General features: G+C 45.8%; 1 protein-coding gene across 2 annotated transcripts in view; it reads left to right on the forward strand.

Moving 5' to 3' along the window:
- SMAD4 (SMAD family member 4) overlaps window positions 1-14,066 on the forward strand; it is a 34,491-nt gene that overhangs the window by 621 nt on the left and 19,804 nt on the right. For both annotated transcript variants that reach the window (XM_066602495.1, XM_066602496.1), the window contains exon 2: window positions 13,750-14,043. In XM_066602495.1, the coding sequence (XP_066458592.1) occupies window positions 13,804-14,043 (240 nt within the window). In that variant the 5' untranslated portion in view covers window positions 13,750-13,803. The remainder of the gene's footprint in view (window positions 1-13,749; window positions 14,044-14,066) is intronic.

Consider the following 14,066-nt stretch of genomic DNA (forward strand, 5'->3'; position numbering starts at 1 on the left):
GGATCTCTGCTTCCTGTCAGTGAATAGAATTGTTTACAGCTGAAGCCTTTTGTATACTCTTAGAATGTTTCTATGGCGCATACACATTCCACAGCGCAGTCCAGAGGCTGTCGTTAGCATCACCCTAAATGAACCATAGTGGAGTGTTGGAGAACCCCACACTGACGTGAGGAGGTCATACAAGCTCCATCTGGTTGTTGCTCTTGGTCAGATTTGAACTTAGAACCGCGGTGCTGCAAGGTGACCGTGCTGACCACCAAACTACTTAGGCCCCCTGCACACGGGTGGAAATTCTGCGGCGGGATTTCCTGCGGCATTTCCGCCCGTGCCTGCCTGCATAGGATTGCATTACAAAACGCAATCCTATGCAGATGGCCGCGATTTGTCCGAATGAAAATACACGCGGAAAACAAAATCGCGGCATGTTCTATTTCTGTGCGGATCTCGGAAAGGCTCGCACAGAAATGTCACTCCTGGCACCCCAGCTCCACTCCGTGCATGGGCCGGCCGGCAGATGGCAGATCACAGAGCCGGGGGAGCGGGTGAGAGCCGCACTGGCCACTGCATGGGGCGCGGGTCGGATCCCGCTGTGAGAATTCTTCCAGGGGATCCGACCCGGCCGTCTGCAGGCGGCCTTAGGCAGATTTTAGAGGGGTATTCCAGGCGTGTAAACCCCCCCCCCCACCTCAGGATAGGTAGTCAATAGTTGATCAGCGGGGTCCTCTGCTCAGGATCCGCTGATCTCGGCCCCCCGCACTTACTGTAGCAGGCTATGAGGTTTGCACATATAGGGCTGGCTGTCCACGGGTGATTTGTCATAGCGTGACCTGCAGCGATAAATCTCATGTTGAGCATCCATTATCTGCTTTCCATAGGATAACTATGGAACGTGCAGCCCAATGTACATGAAAAGAAAATCGATCGCGATTTTCCGCTCGCATCTAGAAATCGTGGCATGCCGCCATTCTGCGTGATAAACCTATCTTTAAGATAGGTTAATCGCAGAAAATCGCTGTGGCATTAGTGCTTAGCTGTCACTACTTGGCAACTTTGATTACAGTGTTGCCTAGCAACATCACATCTGATTATTCCCGGGGTCACGACCTAACTCAATAGACACACAAAATGCACAGCTGTAGAATTATTAGTTGCGAGTCATAAGTGACTTGGCATCATAAACTGCAGTGATCGTCCAAGTGATTGCAAGAGAAGCTGCCACGTGCCTAAAGCACCATAAACTCACTTTTGGTGCTATTGGGGCAAGAAGCCGGGTGCTGTATTTTTCGTACACGCCTGGTTCTAGTGGTGCCCGCTGCTGAAGTCCGTTCACTGGCTAAAAACCCAACTCTTAGGCGCTGTGCACCGCGGGAACCAGGAAGCTGGCGAGTATAAAAAAAAACCCAGCACCTGGATCCCTGTTACTGGCCCAGCAGCACAATAAGTTAGTAAGGCAGGTGACAGGTTCCCTTTAAGGGTGTGTTCCAATGTAACAGAAAAAGCATTCAGCTGAGACTTCGCTCAGCGGTGGCTGCCAACTGGCAAGATCGTGCTTCCATTGGCTGCTGTGGCTGGGCGGAGTCTCAGCTGCATGTGGCTTTTGTTACGTGGGAACGCACTTTTAACAAGTACGCCCTCCAGCATCGGGGTTTGTATGGAGCGGGATTGCGAGCCGATCTCGCTACATGCAGGGCGGGTGCAGGCTGTTTTTGACAGCTGAGACCTATGACCGACGCTCATGCTGAACACAGCTGTTAACCCTTTAAAGGCCGCTGCCAATTCTAACAAGGTCACACGGTGCAGTTCAATTGCTATGGCAGTCGGAGGCCTTCCGAAAGATGCCCTAATTGAATGCCATGGTTGCCATAAATGAATCGCATTATACCGCAATTTGCACAGGAAAGATTACCTGTGTCAAATGACGTATAATTTACTGCTTTGGTGTTACATTATGCATGAGCGATTAAATGATTGCAAGTTCAAGTCCCCTATGGAAACAAAAAAAAAATTAAAAAATAATAGAAAAACGGTTTTATTAATTATTAGAAAAAAATAAAGTTGCAGAAGTTGACCCCCAACCCCCTTTCCATTTTTATAAAAAAAACAACATATTTGGTATCGCCGCATCCGTGAAAGTCTGATCTATCAAAGTAACATTTTATTTTTCCCTCCTAGAAAATGTCAAAAAGAAAGATATGCCATTCCCGAATTGCACGCCCTGTTTCCTAGAAAAAGCTATGAAAAGGTTTTAAATGTAATCCAAAATAGAAGCCACAGGTTGTCCCACAAAACGAGACCTAATACATAGATGGAAATATATAAAATATATATAATATATAGATGGAAAATTATGGTGGTCAGAAGATGGCGACAGGAAAAAAGCTTTTTTTTTTCCAAAATGTATTTTATTTTTTAAAAGTAGTACAGGAAAAACGTATATAAATTTAGTATCCCCGTAATGGTACTGATGCACAAAATAAAGTTATGTCCTTTTTGCCACAGTGTGTATGCTGTAAAAATAATACCTCCGCAAAGATGGCAAAATTGCATTTTTCCCCCAAATCATTCCTCTGAGATTTTTAAAAGGTACTTTAAATAGTTGAAAAATACAACTTGTCCTGCAAAAAAAACAAGCCCTCAGACATCTACGTTTACAGAAAAATTAAGTTCTGTCTTTTTGAAAGTGGGAAAGTTGGAAACGAAAAAAAAAGTTACTACTTTGAAGGGTCACGTGACAACAATTTGCATACATTTTCTTGGTTGTGTGACTTTCCGAGACTTGATGTCTTGCTGTAATGTCTCACAGATGTTCACTACAATGTAGGTAAAATGTATTAGTTCAAAATCCAGCTGCAGAAGTTGGATACATTGTAGCAAATTCTTCAAATATTAGATCTGTCCAAGCTTTCTAGGTATTCAGACATAAAGAAGGAACATTCTGTTGTACAAAGGTTGGGCTAAATCTATGAAAAGTCAATTTATGGACCCATGTAGCCCCTCCACCTATGGGACCTGCACCTAGGTTAGGTTGTGTCCTCCCAGCAGTCAGGAGATACGGAAAAATCATTAAACAACTGAACAATTTTCAGTTAAACCAAAAGAAAAGCAAACTGCCAAACGATGGATTTAAAGCGGACTCAAAGACAATGATGAACGAATTACTAACGAAAAGTGCACGATGACGGATATTGCTCACTTTCACACTTTTAACCAATTTTGAGCGATAATTGTTGTGTCTAAATTGGCCTTTATGCTGTTTCTTTAACGCCCAACCACCCCAGTGGAGAATTTTCATGGCATCCAGTAATAGTGAACAACCTAAGAGATTGCGGTGTCTGCTAGACATTTATAGGAGGTATTTATATCTGTGTTGCACTGATAACCGTTGGATGGATGAGCATCTCTTGCTGGTAATGGGGTTTGAAGACCACGCCTCCAGCAAGAGATTGCTCTGATTGGCTGAGCCGCGAGCCATTCATTCACTGAATGGCTGTGATTGGTGCATCCAGTGCTGGCTGTGATTGGCACTGGATTAGCCAATCGGAGCAATCTCTTGTTGGAGGCAACTAGCAAGAAATCCTCTGAAAAGTGCCCAGTGCCCCGGAAAGCAGTACCAGGGACCCAGACAGCGCTAGCATCGGTGAGTATAACTTTTTTTTTTGGTAGTGCAGCTAGCGCAGCATTTAGCGCTGCCCAAAACGTGGGACCAAAATGTGCCGCATTTTCAACAGCGCTGCTGACGCTGCCCATTCATTTCAATGGGTGACGTAGGGCTGAAAACCGCCGAAGATAGGACATGCATTGCTGTCAAAGCACAGCCCCATTGAAATGAATGGGAGCGTTGTACAGCATTTAGCACTGCGCTGAAAAGGCAGCGCTAAACGCTGAATGGGAACGCCTTGTGTGTGGGAGGCCTAAGGGATTACACTTCCTGGCTGCTGTTTTCCAATGTTTGTAAAGAGAGAAATATATTCCTTGGATTACGTAGTGTAATGCAATCCTATGCAGGCGGGCACGGGCGGAAAAAGTCTGCGTGAAATCCCGCCGCGGAATTTCCGCCCGTGGTTTGGGAGCTTTAGGGCTATGTTCACACGGGGCGGATTTTCTGTGTGGAATCTCAGCATAGAAAATCCGCAGCATTTACAGTAGCAGAAAAGTGTGAGATCTTCAAAATCTTGTCCACACACTGTGGGAAAAAATCCACACAAATCCCGTGTAGAAATTGAGATGCCGTGTGGAATTCAATTTTAGCACAGGATACACTGCGGAATCACTTCTTCTAATTGAGGGGGACATTCCACACCAAAACCAGCATTAAAAACCACCTTAAAATCCCCAGGATGCTTCGGGTTTTGATGCAGACATTCAGCTGTGCATCTGCTGCAGAATATATGATGTGGACATTCTGCAGCAAATCTGACCTGTGTGAACTTGCCCTTTGGGGTGCGGATTCCACAGTACAAATTATACGGTACAGTACATGGTGGGAGGTTTGAAAACGCCATTCGTGTGAAATGGGCATTCTGTGAGTGTTGTAATTGGTGGCATAGTCTGTTGTGGAAATGCTGCAGATTTCAGCCCTTTAATGTATGGGGATGGCTGTCAGGTGTTCCAGCCGTCCCGTGTAAGAGGGCCTTCAGTAAGACTCCATCCGTTATGCTGCTACTGTAAATGCTGCTACAAAAAAAACCCTTAAAGTTTATGCCCATGTGAACAGACCCAAGGTCATTTATGATCAGCCCCTGGCAATGGTGTCAGAAGCTGCATGCGTGTAATGATCAGGAGAGCCGGTGTCTATGTAGCATGTTCTCCCTGCAGTCTGGGTATGTGTTCTTGTGACACCCCATGTTTACTCCCTGTACAGGGCTGTTTGTATGGCCTACTGATGACATTTGCTATTGTTTGTAGGCTGCATTTTATGACCTGTGATGATGGGACAGTAAATGTTCCCATAGGCACTTTTGGCTTTCCTTATCTCCTGTCTATTACTGGTATCATCTCATTCTAAAAGCCCTAATGATTGGGACTGTTGGAAGCTTTGTTCACCTGACCATTGTCCTGTGTAAAACAATGGAGCCATCAGGTGACAAACCAGCATTTTGTTGGCTGATCAGATCTTTTGTACTGTGAAAATCAATGTTGTCAGCTGCATATCTCTGTATAAACAGGGACGTGTACAGCGGCATATCTCTATATAAACAGGGACGTGTACGGCGGCATATCTCTATATAAACAGGGACGTGTGCAGCGGCATATCTCTGTATAAATGGGGACGTGTACAGCGGCATATCTCTGTATAAACGGGGACGTGTACAGCTGCATATCTCTGTATAAACGGGGACGTGGACAGCGGCGCATCTCTGTATAAACGGGGACGTGGACAGCGGCGCATCTCTGTATAAACGGGGACGTGGACAGCGGCGCATCTCTGTATAAACGGGGACGTGGACAGCGGCGCATCTCTGTATAAACGGGGACGTGGACAGCGGCGCATCTCTGTATAAACGGGGACGTGGACAGCGGCGCATCTCTGTATAAACGGGGACGTGGACAGCGGCGCATCTCTGTATAAACGGGGACGTGGACAGCGGCGCATCTCTGTATAAACGGGGACGTGGACAGCGGCGCATCTCTGTATAAACGGGGACGTGGACAGCGGCGCATCTCTGTATAAACGGGGACGTGGACAGCGGCGCATCTCTGTATAAACGGGGACGTGGACAGCGGCGCATCTCTGTATAAACGGGGACGTGGACAGCGGCGCATCTCTGTATAAACGGGGACGTGGACAGCGGCGCATCTCTGTATAAACGGGGACGTGGACAGCGGCGCAGCTCTGTATAAACGGGGACGTGGGCAGCGGCGCAGCTCTGTATAAACGGGGACGTGGGCAGCGGCGCAGCTCTGTATAAACGGGGACGTGGGCAGCGGCGCAGCTCTGTATAAACGGGGACGTGGGCAGCGGCGCAGCTCTGTATAAACGGGGACGTGGGCAGCGGCATATTCCCTGTATAAACGGGGACGTGGGCAGCGGACCGGTGATGGCCCCATTGTGGCTATTCCCGGCTCATGTCAAAGAAATCTAAATTCTAATTCTCAGTTCTCGTTCCCCAATCGTTAAGTATCTTACATTCCTACGTGAAACACTGAATGATCAGTATTTAAACTACCCGACAAGCGCACGACCAGCGCTGATTTCTATGTTGGCTGAAACTGAACGATGAAAGAGAAGCGCACAATTCTTGTTCATTGTTCAGTCGCTGGCTGCGTTTAAACTGAGTGCTAATCATTTAGTGAAAACGCAACTTTACCGATCTACACTAGGCAGGAAATGTAGTTTTTTTTCTGTTAGTCTCAGCTGCGAAACGTCAGAAAGCGAAAGTGGAATGTAAATTCTTCTCGCCATTTGTAAGTTCTAGGGCACATGGTGGTCATTTGGTTAGCTATGGAATATGGCCTTAAAGTACCCGATTATGAGGATGTACTTTGCTAAGTTTGCTTTGAATAAGGTGGTGCTATAGAAATAACAAGATTTATTTATTTTTAAGGTCGGACATTGTCTTTCCGGAATGCAGACTTCCAATTGTGGAGATTGTACCATCTTCCATTTGCATACCAAAAAAGGATGTAGCTGTATACACTTGCGTGGCTTCATCCTGTATATAGACCCTGCAGCTGATCACTTTCTTGCTGTCCAGTCCAGGTGGTAACAGGTTACACTTTTAGCCTTGGTCGGATTCCTGAGTTCTCGTTTCTCCGACTCCCCGGCATGCTGGGCCGTGTACAATGTGCAGAGCAGCAGTATATGATACTGCTTGTATCTGGGTCACAGACTAGTGCTGGTGTGTGTTGGAGCTGGGCAGCAATGGTTACTGATGCCTGTGATAGCACACCTCCATGGTACTAGTACACCCAGGGCATGACCACGTGTTGGTGTCTTAGGGAAGATACAGATGTAGTAGTTCTGTCTCCTCGATAAACAAGTATGCATGTATTGGCCTAAAGGGGATCTCCTGCTCAACAAAATAGATGGCGCATCCCTACCGTAGGCTATCTATATCAGATCTGTTGGGGCTAGACTCCTCGCATCCCACTGATCAACTAATTGAAGGGACCGCCACAACGCTCCACGTCCCTTTATTGTTTACCAGACACTGCGCCGCAGGATTATTTTTCCCGATAAACTATCAGCTGAAAAGTCACTCAAACGAGTAATTTTAAGCGATAGTTGTCCCATGTAAATGCAGCACCCACTTGGTACCGAGCAAGAAATCGGTCATTAGTCACGTCAGCGAGTTCTCACTCAGTGTAACGACTGTTCACAGTGAGTGGAAGCAGGCGGCTGAAAGATCTCCGATGCGCTTCCCCCCCCCCCACCTCCGTTTACTGAACTATCTGGCGCTTTTGCACCCAACAGTCATCCTGTGTAAAAGTCCCCTTCTTTTTAGTAGTGACTATTCTTGGTACTGCATCTCGGTCGCATTTGAATAGGGCTGAGTTGTAATATCGGCACAGCTACTACTAAAAATAAGGGTACTTTTATATGCGATGATTGTGTAAAAGTATCCTTTCGGACAGTGTTGCGCCTGTCCTGAAGGTGGTGTCTTCAGTGAGCTGATTGCTTGGAGTGGCGGTAGTAAGACCGCCATTAGTTTTCTGCCCTTTTCTTCTTTTGTTTTTTTGCATTAACATTTTTTTTCCTCCCCACTTTCAAAAAATCATAATTTTTTTTTTTTCTGGCAACAGTCATGTGAGGTTTTTTTTTCTGGACTAGTTGTATTTTTCTATGGTACCATTTTATGTATTGGAACACTTAAAAAAAAAATTCTAAGTGAGGCAAGATGGAAAAAACTGTTGACATTTTGGGTTGTTTTATGGTGTGGGTCAGTACGATTATAGCGATATCAAATTCATATTGCTTTTTAATAATGTACTAAATAGTTTTTTCTTAAAGGCTCTCTTCTTTGACCCCCATAAATTAATTTTTTCTGTCGATAGGGAATGTGGAAGGGCTCGTTTTTTTCCGGGACGACCTGTAGTTTCTTTAGGTACAATTTTGAGGAAAATTGAATGAAAAGTGATTAGAGATGAGCGAACGTGCTCGGCCCCGCCCCTTTTTCACCCGAATACCGCGATTTTCGAGTACTTCCGTACTCGGGCGAAAAAATTCGGGGGGCGCCGTGGCGGCGCGGGGGGTTGCAGCGGGGAGTGGGGGGGAGAGGGAGAGAGAGAGGGCTCCCCCCTGTTCCCCGCTGCTACCCCCCGCACCGCCGCGCCTCTCCCCGCCCCCCGGCGCCCCCCGAATCTTTACGCGCGAGTACTGAAGTACTCGAAAATGGCGGTACTCGGGTGCGTAAGTACTCATTACGAGTACGTTCGCTCATCTCTAAAAGTGATCAAAAAGTCTCATATCTGACTTTTTTTATCCCTTTTTATTCAATTTTTCCTTGGAGAGGAGGTGACCACAAAAACTGTTCTGGCATTCCACTTTTTTGACTGACAACGTTGACCTTGCTGGATACATGTGGTGTTTTAATGAATTGGATTTTTGCAGATGCAGCAATAAGTAATTTTTTTCCTGATGCGGGAACTAGAAAAGCTTTTTCTTTTTCTTTATTTTATTTTTTTTTTAACTTTTAATATTTCAAAATTCATTAATAAGACTTGATTCTTATTTTTTTTTTTTTTTTTTGTCCTTGTAGGGAACTTGAACTGGCAGTTGTCTGATGTACTGCAATGTAGACGTATTGCAGTATATCGTGTATAGACCTGCCACAAGCATGGCTTAATAGGAGCGATCCATGACAGGTCTGGTAGCTTTCACAAAGCCCTAGACTGCCATAGTAACCCAATGGCATTCCGTGATCTTGTCGCGCGGTGCTGTTCATATGACAGAGTATCTCAATCAGTGCTGACCGTAGCATTCGGGGGATTAGTGACTGGGATGGGAGTCCTCTCTGATCCTCGTCATTGCGGCTGGGTGTCAGCTGTCAGAGATGGCCAGCATCCACTGCATATGGAGTGGGCTCAGCTCCTGAGCCCCCTCAATTCTATTACACCACCATGTGCCTTACATGTATAGCGCTCATCAGGAAGGGTCTACACATGGAATTAGCATAGCTCATTGCGCTATGCGGTTTCTTTAACTGCCATTCATTTCTATAGGAGTTACAGAAAACGCATAGAACTGGGAATCCCCCTTTAATGTCCGTGTTGCTGTAGATAGCAGTGCAGATATCCAGTGTGTGTTAGAATTGACCAGTAATTCTAATGTGTACCTGCAGAACGGTTTAATTAGTCAATGGCTAAAGAGGACATGCATGGCGGATACAAGGGGATTCTGCGGTAGTAGCTGGGCATTAATGGCTCCACCACTCCTCAGCTAGAAGTGAAGATCCCAGCATACACCATTGCAGCCGACTCCAGAGTATCCTTCTGGGAAGTACAGATGCGTACGGTGTTGGTGGTGTTTTGGCCATAGTGGCCTTTTTGAAGCCCCTTATAAAGAAGTAGTAGGTAGTTCCTGGAGGACCGTGCAGTAATCTGTGAATATTAGTGCTGTTGCTGTCACTGAAGGAACGTTGGAGGTTTAGATAGCGGCGCAAACATTTTATTTTCCCAGTTTGTCCGCTCTGCTCCTGAGATGTGACATCGGCTCTCTGGCAGTTTTCATATTCCCATAGGATGCTACATATCTTCGGGCCCATTATGGTGTCAGGTTCTCTACTGTATATTACAGCTGCGTCTGTCCTCCTTCCGCTCATTAGAGGTCACTAATGTGCCTTCTGTCACCTGCCGCATCCAACTATCACATTAGCCAACAGGGCCTGGAGCAACACAGGAGCGTGCGAAGGGTTAACGTTCGCACCAAGCTTTGGTTTGACAGTCATTGCAGAATCAGGATAGTTTTCTGCGCTGTTATTTTTGCAGAGTTTTCCGTGTGTATGATGTTTGTTTACGGCTGGAATTGTTAAGAGATGGGAGGGATAGACGAAGCGGGCGCACGGGATCTTCATTGTCTTCTTGGATGGTTATCTGCAGTGCTGCTTGCAGATCAATATGTGCTTTGTATCGCTCATTTGCTATCACCTGTCCAAATGATAGGAAATCAATGAAGTCTAAAATGTATATGTGGACAGACTCCGTATGGTGAGAATTAAAGGGTCTTACTTGTAGCAGCACCCACTTGAATGCGGTCAGTCCTGGAAGTCACCCATGAGTGAGGCAGCGCTCGCTTCTCGCTTTTGGTCAGCCTATCAAAGAAGTTCAAATCCCAGGTGCCACGATTGTTCGACAGACCAAAATAGCTGAGCACTTGAACTCCGCTATGTTCGGCGGTCTCATTGAAATGAATAGTGATGGTGGAGGGTCATGCTGCTTGACGGTCGTGTGAGACCAGCCTAAAGCAGCAAACCTTTCGTAAAAAAACAAAATTTGTGTCAGTCTCTGTACAGTGATATGGGGGTCACTTATAGCACAGGGGTGTCACTGAAATCAAAGGAAGGCCCATATGGGGTCTCCTAGATGAAAAATGACACCCAGGAAGACAACACGGACCTACTCCAGGGAACTGCTGCTGGCTGGGGTCACGGGTCGTATTCTTGGCAGAAATCTTGCGGCTTTGATGCAGCGAAAAAACGCAAGATTTCCACCGGGAAAGTGCAGCTTCAAAACCCGCGGCACTTAGCCGCAGGTTTAGGAGCGGCTGCGCTGCAGGCTTTTCTGTTGCGGCCGGCTCTGCCGTAGAAGAGAGTGCGGCCGCAGCAGAACAAAAAAAAATTGGACATGCGTCCCAGGAATCTGCGCCGGCTTCTGGCTTTGCTGCGATGGATTTTACCCCTTCTTATGGACGAGATTTTTGACAAATCTCGTCCACATAGCTGGCTAAACCTAGGATTAGCGGCCGCAGCTGGATTTTCCACAGCAAAATTCCACACTGAATTTCTGCGACCAATCCACTCCGTGTGAACCCAGCCATAGAACTACCAAAAGTTTTGTTATGAGAGACAACAGGTGCGCTGCTTGTTTTAAAAGCAATGTCATAAAGTTTACAAAGGACAAAGTCTATCCGGTGAACAGAACAACCGAGCACGGGCCTTCTCCAAGGAAAGGATGTAGAGCTACAGATGGATGTTGTGCTTTAGAAAACTTTTGTTTTGGGAGGAGAAAATATGGCGGAAGCAGGAGCAGAACAGCAGCCATTCCACCAGCAACAACATCTTGAGGGCAGAGTGTGCTCCTCGTGGAAATGACATCGGAGGTCACAAACTAAGAACTGCAACATTCCCCATGCTAAAGCATATTGTGGCTGCACAGACCGCGTATTGTATAGGCATATAAACATGATGCTGCACTTTTCTCTGTCCCTTGCAATACAACCCCGGTATACAAGCTTCCACACCCAGCAGTAATCTATCCTCTGTAGAATATCTCGCCCTAACAGACCTTGTGTTACATAGGCATATAATCGTGATGCAGCTCCGTTGTCCTGGGCTTACACTGTGCCTATGTTATATATGGCGAAGTCATGTGATGCAGGCGTCCAATGAAACTGATGTCCATACAAAATGGAGGAAACATTTGGTGACATCAGTATGGCGTACTGGCTTCTGATTGGCTGCATGCTGAACCCTGCAGCAAGCATTATGGGAAATTCTAATTTTTCCCATGATTTTCACCAAGAATCAGCTCTGACTTACCTGACTTTGTGGTTTTTATTTTTTTCTTTATTGCCCAATTAAGACAAGCAACTTTACTACAGAACACATTTTAATGAAATTTGGTCAAAACATGCCTTAGTGAGAATCTGGAACTCCTCATAACCTGTTTGCCGAGCATTCCTTAACCCCTTAAGGACATGGCCTAGTGTGGCTTTAAGGACCAAGCCTTATTTTTCAAATCTGACATCTGTCACTTTATGTGGTAATAACTTTTAAATGCTTGTACTCATCAACACAATTCTGAGATTGTTTTTTCGTGACATATTGGTAGTTTTATTAGTGTTTACATTTTCATCAATAAATTTTGTCTTTACTAAAAGAAAAAAAAAACTAAATTTAATGAAAATTTGAAATAATTGCAATTTTCAAACTTTGCGTTTTTCTCCTTGTAAGACAGTCAAACGCCACAAAATCGTTACTAATATTTACAATCCTTTAAGTGTTCTTTTATTATACTCCACAAAGTATATACATTTAGTAGTAATATTTCACATTTACTAATACATTTCAAAAGCTGATTACGTTTTATTTTTTTTTAAGTACCAGCTCAGTTCTGACATGGATTTTAAGAGCCTATATATCAGAAAACCCCCATGAATCACCCCATCTTAAAAACTGAACCCCTCAAAGTTTTCTAAATGACATTTAGGAACTTTTTTTTTTACCCTTTCGATGTTTCACAGCAATTTAACCCCTTAAGGACCCGGCAGTTTTGTACCTTAAGGACCAGACACCTTTTAGGGATTTTACCCATGTGGTGGTTTTACTGCCCTGTCTTGTTTCCTTTAGCTAACAAAATTATTTCTGCTGCGTTTTTTTTTGTCTGACTTATAGGGAATTTTTTTTTTCTTTTAATATCTTTTTTTGTTTTATTGGGGGTAAAAAAATGATTTTTTTCTTTTAACATTTATAGTTAGTTTTTTTTAAAATTTGTATATTTATGCTGAAGTAAAGTATGGGAACAGGTTCCTCTATTTGTTTCGAACGTTTTGATATATAATATGTGTGGTTTTGGTTTACAGGGCGCATACTGGTTGGCGTCTGCTTTGGATTATTTTCTTATGTATATATTGTTTTATTCTGTAATTTCTGTTTACTGATGTATGTAATCATGTTTTTTACTATATGTTTCCCATGCCCCTGTCACATCCCTAGCTTCCTATTGGGTACAGTCCCGAAGGTCCTTGCAGCAGTGTCCAACAAGCTGCACTGGTGACACACGGCTCCTGGCCCGCTCACCACCACTCCCAAGTCTTTCCCTTTCCCCCCATGCCGCTACGGGCAACAAGCTCCGCTGCTGACACAGCGCTCCCGCCCACGCTCACCACCGCTCCCCAGTCTTACCCTTTTCCCCCGCGCCACTGTAGGAAAGAAGCTCCGCTCCTGACACTGCGCTCCCAGCAACGCTCAGCACCTGTGCTCAGTGTTGCCCTTTACCCCTGCGCAGCTGCAGCCAACCAGCTCCGCTGCTGACACTGCGCTCAAGGCCCTGCTGAACACAGGTTCCCACTGAAGTCCTGCGGCTGTCACCTTCGTGAACGGCCAGCGCTGAGCTGTCGCGCAGCAGCGCTGGCCACTGCTGAAAGGCTGCTCTGCCCTTCCTGCACAGGCAGCGCAGATACATGTCGACCGCAGGATGTCAGGGGCCTTGACGCACCCGTCAGCATCACTCAACGGAGGGAGCGCTACAAGCGCAGATAAATGCCGACTGGCGGCTGTCAGGGGCCACGACGCAACTGCCAGGCAGAGTCACCGGAGGGAGCACAGGCCATCACTTCCACTGCTGCAGGGAGGCCGGCGACGTCTAACAGGACCTACACAGGGAGACAGGCAGCCAGCCAATCAGGAACAGGGGGCGTCAACCACCTGCCAGACACACTGTATCTTGACTCCACCACTACTTCCGGTGGTGTCAAGATACACTAATACCTGCACTTTCTATCTATTTAACAACTGTAGCACCTTCACTGTAGTGTGTAGCTGAGAGGCCACTGCATATGGACTTTACTAATGGTGTGATTTTTGTTTTTAGACTCCCGAGCCCTAAACATTCAGGTGAGAAGAATATCCGGATCCTTATGACAATATGTCCATCACCAACACACCGACAAGTAATGATGCTTGTCTGAGCATCGTCCACAGCCTGATGTGTCACCGCCAGGGAGGGGAGAGCGAGACTTTTGCTAAGCGAGCCATTGAGAGTTTAGTGAAGAAGTTGAAGGAGAAGAAGGATGAACTAGATTCACTGATCACGGCAATAACTACAAACGGTGCACACCCTAGTAAATGTGTCACTATCCAAAGAACTTTAGACGGCCGGCTTCAGGTAAGTACTTGTGTTCTTTTCAC

Source organism: Eleutherodactylus coqui, chromosome 5, assembly GCF_035609145.1.
Source record: "Eleutherodactylus coqui strain aEleCoq1 chromosome 5, aEleCoq1.hap1, whole genome shotgun sequence".
NCBI lineage: Eukaryota > Metazoa > Chordata > Amphibia > Anura > Eleutherodactylidae > Eleutherodactylus > Eleutherodactylus coqui.